Source organism: Hylobates moloch, unplaced genomic scaffold (assembly GCF_009828535.3).
Source record: "Hylobates moloch isolate HMO894 unplaced genomic scaffold, HMol_V3 SCAFFOLD_2, whole genome shotgun sequence".
Classification (NCBI taxonomy): domain Eukaryota; kingdom Metazoa; phylum Chordata; class Mammalia; order Primates; family Hylobatidae; genus Hylobates; species Hylobates moloch.
In genome coordinates this window covers 165,146,865-165,162,116 of record NW_026652277.1, presented here as the reverse complement: position 1 = coordinate 165,162,116, position 15,252 = coordinate 165,146,865, and the positions used below count along the sequence as shown (strand labels likewise).

General features: G+C 39.7%; 2 protein-coding genes across 7 annotated transcripts in view; both read right to left on the bottom strand.

Moving 5' to 3' along the window:
* ARID1B (AT-rich interaction domain 1B) overlaps window positions 1-15,252 on the bottom strand; it is a 435,119-nt gene that overhangs the window by 222,889 nt on the left and 196,978 nt on the right. The gene's annotated exons all lie outside the window — the stretch shown is intronic.
* On the bottom strand, window positions 8,511-13,293 carry LOC116474430 (small ribosomal subunit protein uS8-like). The gene is made up of 3 exons (XM_058435341.1): window positions 10,678-13,293; window positions 10,502-10,517; window positions 8,511-10,289 (listed from the first exon to the last, which is right to left on the bottom strand). Exons 1-3 carry the CDS (start codon window positions 10,800-10,802, stop codon window positions 10,050-10,052), a joined length of 381 nt encoding a protein of 126 aa, XP_058291324.1. The 5' UTR covers window positions 10,803-13,293; the 3' UTR covers window positions 8,511-10,049.

The following is a 15,252-nucleotide window of genomic DNA, read 5'->3' as shown; positions in this document are numbered from 1 at the left end:
TCAGCCTCCTGAGCAGCTGGGACGACAGGCAAATCACCACACCCGGCTAATTTTTTATATTTTTGTAGAGATGAGGGTCTTGCTATGTTGCCCAGGCTGGTCTCAAACTCCTGGGCTTAAGCGATCCGCCGACCTCAGCCTCCAAAAGTGTTGGGATTACAGGTGTGAGCCACCGCACCTGGCCTATGTTGTTTTATTAATACAAAGTACATATAATGAACTGCCAGTTTGTGTTTTAATCCTGTTTAATCACTTTTACTATCATTTTGCTACCACTTTACTACCATTATGCTGAGAGATGAGTTTCCTTTAAAAATGGTAGCACTGGTCTTAAAAAAAATTAGGTCCAGGTAACTATACTGTAGTCTTTGTAGAAGTATCTAAAGCTCTTTAATAATAATAGTCATAGCAACAGTAACAGCAAGCATTTACTGAGTAAATTACTATGAGCCAGGCAATGCTCTAAGCACATCAAGTGCTAATCTTCACCAAAGACATAGGTTCTGTTGTCCCATTTTGTAGGTAAGGAAACTGAAGCACAAGAAATGAAACAAGCCGCCCAAGTGGCAGAGCCAGATTCAAATGCAAGGGCCTAACTACCAGCCCCTGCTGTCTCTTATGCTGACGATTTTACCGTGCAGGGGGTTCATGCTTTGAATAAACTTAAAAATAATCAGACAATCAAACTTTGGAGACTTAAAAAGCTTTTTATTAAACAGAAATTAGAACTGAAATGAAATTTTGTATTTAATAACAATTAGCTACAAGCCTGTTCAAAAAAGAGGATGTGTCCCTCTAATAATTAAAAATCCAATACCTTCCCACACAGGTGTTATCTACTTAACAAGGGGCTGAGAGGAAGGTCAGAGTGACTAACAAAACCAGTCCTGAGGCCTTGACACCTGAGGACAGGTAAGCGATGAAAATGAAAATTAGGTAACTCCAAAAGGAAGGGCTAGAGATCCTCCTAGATCTCATTCCCTTCCTCTGTGAATCCTCACACATCAAAGACAAAAGCCTTCCAAGTTAAGGAATTTTGCCAGAAATTAACAAAAACTGACAGAAAAATCGCAGGAGGCAGGAATACTTTTACTGAAAATTACTCGGTGCAACAGGACATCACATCTCGAAATAAAGCAGTAAAGGTTCTGCTTCAGCTTTGCTTTTAATTCCCATCCAACAAACCCAGAAGCAGGCGTTGTCCTGATCCGAGATGAGCCAGGCAGGGCACAGTCACATCTCTGAGAGTGACTTGGACAGGATGATGATATTCAGGTATGAGTTCCCTTACAGAGCTGTGTTTTGCAGCAATGTGCAGATGTTTAAAGTTTTATCATCATATGGTTCACATTTTCAGGCTACAAAAAGTATATGCAATTAAACCCAATACATGTGTGAAAGTTTTAATAATAAAAAGAGATTCAAGTCACAGTAGTTGTTTATAAAAAGCAAAACTTTTAATGTATGGGAAGCTGAACACTAAAGGGAAATTAACAAAAAATAAACAGCCAATGTAATATAAAAACATGAGTTAACTGAGGTCGTTAATGTCAGTTAAATGGCAAACAATCCATTACAACCAATGTTTAAACGTGTGTCAATTAAATATAAGCAGACAGCCTTGCAATTAGAGTTTAAAGATTTACTTTTACTTCTTCCAGATCCATATATTGTCTTTCAAACACGAACACTTTCTCTGAATTAAAAAACTTTCCTTTACATTTTATACACAAACGCTAAGTACAAAAATGCTTGCTAACTATGTTTATCAATGCAGAGGATATTATCACATTGATTTTAGAAAGAAACATGCCACAAAGTATTATCAATTTCAAGCATTTTGAGTGATTTTAACAGAATCACAACATTGTATTCTCACTTCTCTTTACTTTTCTTCCATGATTGCTGTCAATAAAAATGTAGCTGACCTTAAGAGTCACAGCCTGAAAGAATCTCAAAATTGTCTAGAGTATACGGAAGCTTTCTTTCTGTAAGAACTTTAAAAATATATAAAGCAGTATTTAATAACCTACTTTTATTTGGAAATGAAGTCTTACTCTCAAATAGTCTCTGTATGAAAATGAAGTACTGGCCAGGTGCAGTGGCTCTCACCTGTAATCCGAATACTTTGGGAGGCTGACATGAGTGGACTGCTTGAGTCCAGGAGTTCAAGACCAGCTTGGGCAACTCGGCAAAACCCCGTCTCAACAAAAAATACAAAAAAATTAGCCAGATGTGGTGGTGCATGCATGCCTGTAGTCCCAACTACTCATGAGGCTGAGGTGGGAGGATCACCTGAGCCCAGGAAGGTTGAGGCTGCAGTGTGCCATGATTGCACCACTGCATTCCAGCCTGGGCAACAGAATGAGACCCTCTCTAAAAAAGGAAAAGGAAACGAAACAAAAGAAAGAAACTCCATTTAGCCTGAGCTAAATGTTCTGATTCCAAGTTTCACACTGAAGTTTCATCCACAACTGCACCCCACCCAGCACTTGTGGATTCCTATGTTCCTCACTTTACTTTTGCTTTCTAGTAACACCAAGTCACTGTCATGAACCCTTCACATTTCACTATCAACTTCCTAATAAGTCAGTAAACACCAAGCAGGTCCTAGGACATTTTCACTTATCCAGAACGCCCTTTTTTTTCCAGTATTCTGGTACCTTAAAAGAGCATGGCAAAGAGCACTGTGGGGCAGAAGGAAGGATCTGAAAATTCCATTCTGATAAGACATCTAGGTAGAAATGTGAAGAGGTCCAAGGGGAAGCTGGAAAGAGAATTAGTTCCAATGATTATTAAACTAACGCCCCTGCCATGGCTCCCTCATTCTGGAGCTGCACGGGACTGCTGTGGGAGCATGCCTTGCTGTGCTGTTTCCCATCTCCAAGGTTTGTCCTGATACTTCCTGGAGATGCTCAACCAATCCCCTCCGAACTCCAGCCACTGCCTGTCCACAACCAGGTGCAAGAAGCCCAGCCAGAACCCCACCCTTTCCAACTTCCTGACCCCAAGAAACGGGAAGAGGTAATAAAATGATTATTCTAATAAAATGAAGTTTTGAAGTGATTTGTAAACGGAAACAATAGTGCTAACAATATATGTAGATGGAAAGCAAACAGAGGAATGAGAAAAGCAAGGTCAATCCTAATTGGCTGAGGGGCGCAGGAAATCAGTTAACTAGAAGGAACAAATCAACACAGCTGGTATAACCTGAACAGCTCAAGAACTGGAGACCACCAGACCAAAACCAGATTTAAATCAAGAGTCTGTAAAACGAGAGCATCTGACCACCATCAACCCTCTTCCATTGTAGACACGAAACCAGAAACGAGTAGGGCTCACAGGGATGAGGTGGTTTGTGAAATGGCCACACAGTACATTAAGAGCAAGTACCGAACACTGAGACTGTAAGCCCCCCAACCCAGCCCCATAATGTCAGCAACCAGGCTTAGACATCACCCACCATGTCCTCCAAGCAGAACACGATCGGTGTCTTCTCTGGAGAAAATAAACTCCTCCTGAGCAAACATTTCACACATCACCATGAGGAAGTCCCCAGGGAACAAGCTGGCTGATCACATGATAACCCCAAAGAAATGCCTACCTGTCCACATGCCCAGCTCACACAGGAGGCTTCCAATCAGCCTGTTTTTGTTGTTTGTTTTTTGAGACTGAGTCTAGCTCTGTCACCCAGGCTGGAGTGCAGTGGTACCATCTCGGCTCACTGCAACCTCTGCCGCCTGGGTTCAAGCAATTCTCCTGCCTCAGCCTCTCGAGTAGCTGGGATTACAGGCGCCTGCCACCACGCCAGGCTAAATTTTGTATTTTTAGTAGAGAACGGGGTGTCACCATCTTGGTCAGGCTGGTCTTGAACTCCTGACCTCATCCTCATGCTCCACCCATCTCAGCCTATGCTGGGATTACAGGCATGAGCCACTGTGCCAGGCCTTCCTTTTTTTTTTTTTCTTTTGGTTGAGGCAGGGTCTCACTCTGTTGCCCAGACTGGAGTGCAGTTGTGTGATCTTGGCTTGCTGCAACCTCCACCTCCCAGGCTCAAGCCATTCTCCTGCCTCAGCCTCCCGAGTAGCTGGGACTACAGACACCCACCACTACCAATCAGCCTTTTAATGCACCTCACTCTTAAATAGGAACAAAGATTCTCACACTTTTGAGGAAGCCTCCTGCCTAAAACAGATTGTAAAAAATAAAAAGGGTAATTCAGGAGGAACAGATAATGCAAGGAATGGAGGAAACATTGTAAAAAATAATAACATGCTGCTTGAGAGAGGAAAAGTGATTGCATACAGGAAATAAAGAATGCTATTAAATAAAGAAAAACACTTTGAATTAAAAAATATAAAGAGAAAAACAAGAAAATTTAACAGTCAGATTGGCAGACAGAGTCAAGGTTATCTCCCAGGCAGAAAACAGTAACAGAAAAGAAAAATCAGTAAAGGAAAGAAAAGATCAATCAATCCAGTATATCCAACACCCAGGAGCACCAGAATAAGAAAGTAGATTAAGGGAGAGAAAGAAATTACCAAATAACTATATAAGATAATTGCCCCAAAATGAAAAACAGTACAAACTTAGTGCCCAGCACAATGAAGTACAAAAAAAAAAAAAAAAAAGACCCACAGGGACACACAGCACTATTTCAGGGCATCGCAGTCGAAAACCCTAACAGTTTCCAGGATCACACAGAAAGAAAGGCCAACATCACAATGGCATCTAATTTCTCCACAGCAACAGGAAACATCTGAAAGCAGTAATCCCAGAAGTCAGATGCTTTTATCTTTAATTCTTAGAGAAAATGATTTCCATGCAGGATTGCTCTATGTAGTCAATCAATTTAAATATGAGGGTATATAGTAAAGGTGTTTTGAAATATACAAGGTCTAAAAAATTTACCTCCCATTCACATTTTCTCAAGAAGCTACTGAAAGATGTGCACAGGCAAAATGGTAAGTGATTTAGGAAACGGGAGATCCACACATGAGGCAAACAGAAGAGTCACAAAAAAAAAAAAAAAAGGAAGGGACATCCCAGGAGATGGCTGTACATATCTACCTCCTGCGTTAACAACCACTCCAAATTGTGGTGAAAACTATGGAAATACAGAAGGGTTGTCTCTTAACAAAAAATACTGGAGCTGAAAAACTTCTCTGGCAGGTATGACCACATGAAGACTGCACTGCCCAGTTGTTGGAGGGCACAGGAAGGCCCAGTCAGATGTTCAAAGAAAAGCATGTGAAAAAAAAACGAGGTAATGAACTCCAAGCAAAACTAAAAGTTATTATAGTATTACAGTATAAGTATAGTATAACGCAATATTTAGCTTAGTGAACAAGAGTTAAGAAGACATAATAACATAAACAGTAACGTAGTCTTAACCAAAACCTGATGGGATTAGATGGGTAGGACACTAAAGAGTGGGAAAGACACAGTGTACAGCAAGCTACAATCCTCATCTAATAGGAAGCCAGTAAATGATGCCAAACTGAAGAATTTAAAAGATAATATATAGCAACGATTGCATGTATATGTACATTTCTAAAGAAATACACATGTAACAAGACAATTTCATTTGATTTTCATCATCTATAAATTCATCATACATTCCTAAATTTTGTCTATTTTTGAAAACTTAGATGACCTGGGTTACAGTTTATTCTAGGAGAAAAGGATATATGTGCCTTAACTCCTTTTTGTTTCTGAATGCTTAATTCTATATACACGATGTGAAGAACGGCAGAGATTCTCCATTGCCTGATCCAGCTACCTAGGTGGTTAATAATCCCCTACGGTCCACTTCACTACCACCCCTCAAAAGAAAGACATCAATCATCCATCCCGCCCACAGGTCATATGGACCTGCAGCAATCTTAGAGGAAGAGACTAAGTCAGCGCTTTCTAACAGTCACACCAGCACTGCTCACCCTCAGGAGTAGACAAGGGAGGACAGTGGCTAGAAGTCTCAAGAAATTAAATACCTTTCCAGTTTTTGCTAAGTCATGAGTTAAACCAATAAAAACAGTGGCTTCAGTTAACTGCCATGATTACACAGATGTTTATGCTACAATGTAAACAACAAAATAAACGCTAACTAGATTTATCATGAAACTGTTTCTTCCAACGAGTGAAAATGACTTAATTTCTGTGACCCTCCCTAAAATAATAAAAGATTTTCCCTAAAAATATAAACCAGTATCTGTGTATTCTTCTGTATGTCAAGGGCTCTTCACTGCCTCAGGCTGAAATCTAAGCTCCTGGGTACACTGAAAGCTGCCAGCCTTTCCCCAGAGTGCCAGGCTCCGGGCTGCTGCACGGGTCCCTCCACCATCTCAAAGGCCATCCCTCCACTCCAGGGATCCCTGCTCAGAATCCTGCAGATCCTCGGCCACAAAAGTACAGGGGATTTTACACGGCACTGTCTACGAGTGGCCCTGCCACTAAACCGGACTCCTCCTATGGGAAAAGCACTGTGTGGCTTCATCTCTGTATCCCCAATGACTAGCACATTGACTGGCACACAGAAAAGAGCTCAATGATTTTTTTTTTTTTTTTTTTTTTTTTTTTTTGAGACGTAGTTTGGCTCATGTCACCCAGGCTGGAGTGCAATGGCATGATCTCTGCTCACTGCTACCTCCACCTCCCGGGTTCAGGCAATTCTCTTGCCTCAGCCTCCTGAGTAGCTGGGATTACAGGCACCCACCACCACGCCCAGCTAATTTTCGTATTTTTAGTATAGATGGGGTTTCATCATGTGGGCCAGGGTGGTCTCGAACTCCTGACTGCAGGAGATCTACCCGCCTCGGCCTATCAAATTGCTGGGATTACAGGCGTGAGCCATCGCGCCCGACCTTCAATGATTCTTTTCCACATATACCTAGCAAATTATAATGACACTATGACTATGGATCTAAGCATTACAAAAAATTTAATGAATGTTTAATGGCAAATACTAAATTTTTACATATACTTTCCTTAAAGTCTTTTAACTTAGGTGGCAACAAAGGAAAGGTCACATTGCAATCAATGTTTAAAAGGAAGGACCAGGCTGGGCGTGGTGGCTCATGCCTATAATCTTAACACTTTGGGAAGCCATGCCATAGCCAAGCTATGATCGCACCACTGCACTCCAGCCTGGGTAAAAGAGTGAGACCCTGTCTCAAAAAATAAAAATAATTTTAAAAAAGGAAGGAACAGGCCAGGCGCAGTGGCTCACGCCTGTAATCCCAGCACTTTGGGAGGCCAAGGCGGGCGGATCACAAGGTCAAGAGATAGAGATCATCCTGGCCAGCATGGTGAAACCCCGTCTCTACTAAAAATACAAAAATTACCTGGGCATAGTGGTGCACGCCTGTAGTCCCAGCTACTCAGGAGGCTGGAGCAGGAGAATCACTTGAACCTGGGAGGCAGAGGTTGCAATGGGCTGAGATGGAGCCACTGCACTCCAGCCTGGCAACAGAACGAGACTGTCTCAAAAAAAAAAAAAAAAAAAAGGACAGCTGATTCAAATAATTCATGTTTATATTTCATGCAAATCACTAATGTCCCTGGACCACTGCCAACCTCAAATTCAGGTAGATCAAGTAGTAATTTCCCATACTCCCACAGCAGCAAGGAATAAAACAGCATTGTCCTGTCCCCCCAAACTCATCACTGGGGCAGGTAATTTCTCCCCATGGCAGGATATGAAGAGTTTAAAGCTGAGTCAGTTCACCTAACACCATATTTTGAATAAGGAAAAGAAGATTCACTGGAACCTGACCTAGAAAGGTGAGTTTCCACCTAGGCATCTCAGCAGTTACTTTAGATTTGTACTGTATTACATGACACAATATATATAGTCTTTGCAAGGTTGAGATCCTTGTCAACTGAGAACTTTCAAATGACTGTCACCTGGTAAGTATAGAAACAGTAATAACAGAACTACAAAACAGAAAAGTTCTTAAATCACAACCTGGAAACTTTATCAACACTACAAGTGCTTTCAGGATATTTCACTTTACAGAAACATAAGCACTAACGACACATTTAAATCTTTTATTCATTAAGCAATTCAATAGCATTAAAATGGATTTATCAGCCTTAACTGAAAAAATGTAAATGTATTATCATATACATTTGAGTCAGCAGCCATCTGGATAGAAAATGGAGAGAAATTTGGAACAAATGGAATAACATACTTTGATTCTGCTATAATGAAGGCTAAAAGAGTATGTGGCTAGAAAAAGTAATATATCACATTTAAATATAGTCTACTGGAAAGTAAAGTTTATGGTAATTCTTTTTACACTAATAAAACCCCAAATTATATTCTCTTTTGAATCATACTAACAAAGATATTCTACCATGAAACTAAATGAGATTTTAAGACCCACCTAACAAAACAACATACTAAAAATAACTTCTGCATAACAACACAAAACAGTTTCTAATAATTTATATCACACAAGAACAAAGGTTTTCATGGTGATGAGATGGATTCTACACTGTATAAAGGGACTTCCATATTTCTTTAATTAAAAACTACATACAAATGATGTCTAGCACTATGTTTATTCAACAAAATTCAAGGAAGATACACAAATTCTGTCCATAACAGCTATGAAGAAATCAAAATCCTTTTTCCCTTTTGTTAGATTCTATTCTCCTAATATTCATTCCTGTCACAGGGACGGCATTTACTTTCCCCCTTAAAAAAATAAAAATAAAAATCTGGACAAGATATGTGGTGCAATCATTTTCAAAACACTGATCATCAACAAGGATCTTGGTTCCTGAGAGACAGGAAACAAACCAAGTGAACCCTCTGACTGCCCCAGCAAACTGCCTGGAACACACTTCCAGGCCAAGGTGCCGGGAGCAGAAACCAGGTAGTCTGGAAATGGAGCTGGGAATCAGAGGTCAGTAAGAGGTTGGTGTTTTCAGGGAAGCGTGAGAGACAGAGAAAGCCACCCAACAAGAACGAACGCTCCTGGTATTGGCAGTCTTCCCTCCCATACTTGGCAGAGTCACGTTCAGCCTGTGTGTGTGAAGAAACCATGTGAGGATGGGGAAAGAAGCACCCAAAAGGATTAGAAGAAGGATCCTCAGGGCTCACACAGAAGAGTTCCTGCTGCCACCAGCCAGAGAGGGAAAACCGCACAGAGTCCTTGGAAGGAATCTCCCTGAAAAGTGGGAAGAATCAGTGCAGACCCTGCTCACCCTGTTCCACCTCCCAAAGCTTAAAGTAAGACAGTAAGACCCAAAAGGATCAAGCTGTTTCCAAGTACTATGCCTGGGTCCCAGACCAAAGTTCAAGGATGTTTATAGGAATTAAAAAAAGATACCCAGTCATCAACAAGGTAAAATTCACAATGTCTGGCACACAATAAAAATTACCAGAAAGCAAAGAAGCAAACAAAAACAAAAGACCCCAAATGAAGAGAAAAATCAATCGATTGAAATGTACGCAGAAAAACAAAGATGATGGAACTGAAAGTCAACAATATTAGTGTAACTATATTCCATATGTTCAAAAAATATAGAAAAAATGTGCATCTTAAGGTAGAGATATGGTAACTAAATCAAATAACCCAAATTGAACTTCTAAAGATATAAACTTTAATGATGCATGTAAAAAATACGTTTTCACTTTTTCACTGGACAGATTTAATGGTAATTTTTAAATGAAGACTAATAAGCCTGAAATCGAAGACACAGCCCACAATGGAAAAATAAAACACAAAGACAAAGAGACTTCAGGGGTCTGATATATATATTTAGTTAGAGATGCTGTTAAAAAAAAAAAGTGGGGGGGAGACAGGACAAATATCTGAAGAAAAAAATGACTTGAATTTTTTCCAAATTCGATAAAAACTGTAAATCTACAGATATGAAAGGTCGAAAAACACAACCAAAAGACACACAAAGAAAACCACACCAGTCCCATCACAATTAAATTTCTTAAAACCAAGGAGAGAGAAAAATCTTTTTTTTTTTTGTAAATATGTATTACATCGCTAGAAAAAGAATCCCAGGATTTTCCCTGCTGTGTGTTTTCACCTTGCTTCTTCATGGTCCATGATGCCAGCTGAGGTTGTCAGTGCAATGAAACCAAACTGGCAGGATGGAAGCAGATTATTCTGCCATTTTTCTAGATCTTTGAGTTGCACATCAAATCTGAGGCTGATCACTCCACACTTGTTTAGCCTGCCTGTGAGGTTCACAACAATTTTCCCAGCTCTGTGATCATCAATGATTTCAAATTTGCCAAGTAACTGAGTTAGGAGGTTTTCCTGCTGATGGGTTCATGGTCTTGCCAACTTTGAAGAATGAAGCTGCGGACCTTCACAGTGAGTGTTACAGCTTAAAAAGAGTCCACAGACCAGGAGAGTGAGCAGCAGTGCAGTTTATTGAACAAAGTGAAAGGAGAGCTTCCACGTGGTAGAAGGGGACCCAGAAGGGTTGCCATTGCTGGCTCGGGTGGCTAGGGCTTATATCCCTGTGTTACCCTCTCCCCTTTCTTTCTTTTGGTCCATTGAGAGTGGTTCTTTTTTCAGTCCTCCCTTGGAGTGGTTAATTTTGAATCCTTCACTCGACTGGTTAAGTACTCAAAACCCTGAGTCACCGGGGTCTCTTGCAAAAGTCCCCCAGCCCAGGAAGTCCCGCCAACTCTACCCTCATAACTCATGCTTCACCATCACAGTGAGAAACTGGGCAATGACTTTGGAGCACGGCTTAAAAAGCACCTGGCGTTTGCCTCTCTTTCTGGCATTGTTGATGCTCTTGAGAGCGTCAGCCAGGACATCCATGTGCACTGTCAGGCCTCTGAGCCCAAGCTAAGCCGTCACATTCCCTGTGACCTGCACATATACATCCAGATGGCCTGAAGCAATTGAAGATTCACAAAGTGAAAATAGCCAGTTCCTGCCTTAACTAATGACATTCCACCATTGTGATTTGTTCCTGCCCCACCCTAACTGATCAATTGACTTTGTGACAATACACCCTCCCCGTCCTTGTGCTAATGTACTTTATGATATTCCCCCGCCCTTGTGAATGCACTTTGTACGATATACCCTCTCCACCCTTGAGAAGGTACTTTGTAATATCCTTCCCCGCCCTTAAGAAGGTACTTTGCAATATTCTCCCCATGCTTGAGAACGTACTTTGTAAGATCCTCCCCCTGCCCACAAAAAAATTGCTCCTAACTCCACCGCCTATCCCAAACCTAGAAGAACTAATGATAATCCCATCACCCTTTGCTGACTCTCTTTTCGGACTCAGCCCCCCTGCACCCAGGTGAAATAAAAAGCTTTACTGTTCACGTAAAGCCTGTTTGGTGGTCTCTTCACATGGACGCTCGTGACATGCACCACTGTGGTGGCGTGGAAAGATAGAGGAAAGAGGAGAAAAATCTTAAAAGGAGTCAGAAAAAACACATTACATGAAGAACAATAAAATTAAAAAGACTTCTTGCCAAAACAATGAAAGCCAGAAGACAGTGGACCAGTATCTTTAAAGAACTGGAAGAAAAAAAAAAAAAAAAGAAAGAAAAATACATTCAAACTAAAATTCTATACCCAGTGGAAAAAAAAATGTCTTTCAAAAATGAGGCAATTTCACACCAAAAGCACAAGTGATTTTTTAAAATGGTAAAGTTGGACTTCAGCAAAATTAAAGGCATTTTTTTCTTCAAAAGACACCTTTAAGCAAGTGAAAAGATAAGCCAGCCTGTGAGAAAATATCTGCAAATAATATATATGATAAAAGATGCATATCCATGATATATAAAGAACCCTTAAAACTCAAGATGACAAAATTCATCTGATTTTAAAATGGGCAAAATATTTGAATAGACATTTCACCAAAAAGTGTGTATAAATGGCCAATGCACACATTAAAAGATGCACAACATCATTGATTACTAGGGAAATGCAAATTAAAACCCCAGTCACATCCACAAAAATGGCCACGACGCAAAAGACAAAAGATAAGTGCTGGTGAGGTGTGGAGAGGAATACCGCCTGTAAGAATGTTAAATGGTTCAGTCATTTGGAAAACAGTATGGCAGTTTCTTCAAATGTTACACAGAAATCATATGCCCCCAGCAGATTCCACTTCTAAGTATCTACTGAAGAGAACTGAAAATATGTCTACAGAAAGACCTACACATGACTATTCCTGGCAGAACTATTCAAAACAGCCGAAAAGTAGAAAGAACCCAAATGGCCATCAAATGGTAGATAAAATAAATATGTGTAGTGGTGTTTATAAAATATTGAGATACTAAATGTATGACAACAGCAGCAAAAAGGCAGAGAAGGGAGAGACAGTGTGCGCTGCTGTAACGTTCATATACTGCACGTGAAGGATGTAATGGAACTTGAAAGTAGGTTCTGATAAGTGAAAGCATATATTTTAGTAGCAGCTACAACAATTTAACAAATTGTTAAATTTAACAAACAGCTAATCAATTCTGTTGTTCCATGTGATGCTTCTCACTGAGTTAAAACAACTCTGCCAGTATCTAAGAAAAAGTAAATATTTTTCTATGCCTACACTTGGATTTTTAATTATCTGAATTTCATTAATATAAAATGTCTTGTGTGAAGAAGATGTCAGAGAATACATGTGGGGGTTTTTGGTTCTGTGTTATGTTTTCAAGGAACAATTTAACCTTTCTCTTCCCCTCCAATCTTAAAATTACAACAGTTTCCTCTTTACCTCCACACAATTAGCTTTTCAGGTACATTAACCAAACAAGATTATTTCTTATTTATCATTCAGTGTGTTGTAAATGTTGGTTTGCTGCAAAAAGAAGAGTCAATAATGCTTCCCTTGCAAGAAACTAAGTAGGAGAAATGATTCTGGTACTCATGTGGTTTTGTTATTACAAGGTTTATAAAGAGAAAGCTCCCAAAATAATCTACATGTTTTAAAAATCCTGAACTGTAGACAATCTGAACTTGTTTAAATTGCACATCTTTATTCAGACTATTGAAAAAATAAAATGTACACAGATATAAATGAAATATAAATAGTAAAAACTCAAAATCCAAAACTAAACTACAGTTTTCACTTCATTCCTTCCCTAGTCTCTTTCTTTCTCTCTCCTAAAATCTTGGGCATTGTCAGACCTGAATGAATAAATGTTTTCAAGTCAGGTGCCCTTTGGGAAATCACACCTAAATTAGCCTAGCAAAATGTTGTAGAAAAACGTTCCACAAGGAAAAAGTTTTCAGACAAAGAGAGAACTTCTATTCAAGTCACATAAAATCTAACCTGAACAATCAAGAGGTTTTGAAGAAGGAAAACCCACAATCAGAATGATATATGCCAATAAATGTCTTTGAGGAAATTTTTAAATAAATTTGGTAAATATTGAGATAAACTGGTAAATCAAACTGAACCAAACATAAGTGGGGGGCAGGGACACAGTGGGGGCGTTGCCTGTGGGTGCCATCTTTCAAGACGAACAAATCAAGTCTCAGTTCTCCTGAGAGCAGGAAGCGTTTGGAGGGCTAAAAAGTAAACTAATATAGAATTTTCTTTTATTTATTTAATTTGCCTCCAACTCCCATCTGATATGGAAATTCTGTGATGCTTAAAAACTAAGTTCTTTTTAAACCAATAATCAAAAATGTTTTTCATTGCATAGCAGTAAAAGACATGCAGAAGATGAGCAGCTTAGAAACTCACAAGTAAAATAACCCTACATATGCTATTAAAATGCATTAAAAAGTAATTTATAGCAAACAATATGGCACAGAATTTGAGAATCAGAAGGGCTGTCAAAGATCATTTATTAACAGTTCCTGCTTCATGATAGGAACTTATAAACTACATATGCGTACACCAGCACAGTTCTAAAGAACTTGCTGTTACCAAAAAATAAAAAAAAGTTCTATAATCTGTGCTGTCCAATATGAGCCAACATGACTGCCAAATGTAGCTATTTAGAATTCTAAAATTTGTTAAAATAAAATAAATGTACAATTCAGTCCCTTAATTACTAGCCAGCTTTTGAGTGCACAATACCCACACGTAGCTAGTGGCTACTGTGCTGTGCAGCACAAAGTCTTAGGCTTTTGCTTATATAATGTGACACTATTAGTCTGTTATACATAGTCTATACTTTATAAACTTCTATATATGGTTTTATATAATACAATGAGAAACATACTAAACTACCATGTGTTAACTGTCCTCAACAGCACTATTAACAGATACCAACCAAAGTATCACTTGAAATGATTTTTTAACTTTATTTCCTTCAATAAAATCAAAATACAAAGAAACTGAAAGTTTAAAATGTCTTTTTACTGGAAATTTTTAAGCAAAATTCTAAAAAGTGACCACCTTTTTGGTGGTTTGTTAGCACATGGCTTGTTTTATTTTTACTTTATTTTATTTTATTTTTTTGAGATGGAGTCTCGCTCTGTGGCCCAGGCTGGAGTGCAGTGGTGCAATCTCAGCTCACTGCAAGCTCCGCCTCCCGGGTTCAAGCAATTCTCCTGCCTCAGCCTCTCCAAGTAGCTGGGACTACAGGCGCCCGCCACCACGCCCGGCTAATTTTTTTGTATTTTTAGTACAGACGGGGTTTCACCGTGGTCTCGATCTCCTGACATCATGATCCGCCCGCCTCGGCCTCCCAAAGTGCTGGGATTACAAGCGTGAGCCACTGCGCCCGGCCTGCACATGGCTTGTTTTAAAGAGGAACATCAGAACTGTAATCAGTCTATTTCTAAGTCCTGCAGGTCTCTCCGGCTGCAACAGACTGACACCTGAATCCCATATATTACCAAGGGGAGAATGAGGGTTTAACTGAAAAGGTGAGACAGAAAAGAAGCCTCCTATTTTAATCAATAATAATGGAAAAGCGTTACATGCTTATGGTTCTGATTTCAAACGATGGTATCCAAATTTATGTTCACATGCTTACTAAATGTTCATCTTCCACTGGTAACTAAAGAAAAATCCTTCATCAACGTGACACGATCCAATTAAAATAAATATTCTTAATAAAGTAGATCTGCGCAATTTTACACTCAGAAAAGCAAAAGCTGTGGGCACAGGGGAAGGGATGAAGTGGACAGCTCGTCCAGCTCTCAGCACAGGTGCCGCCATGCAACCACTGGACACCCCTGGGCCTTTGGCTGGCCCCAATCCCTGCCCCACGGCTAAATAAGGTCATGAGCCTAGACCATTTGCTTTATTTCTGATTGTCCACTCCTGACACTAAGTGTTTGAGAACGGCTA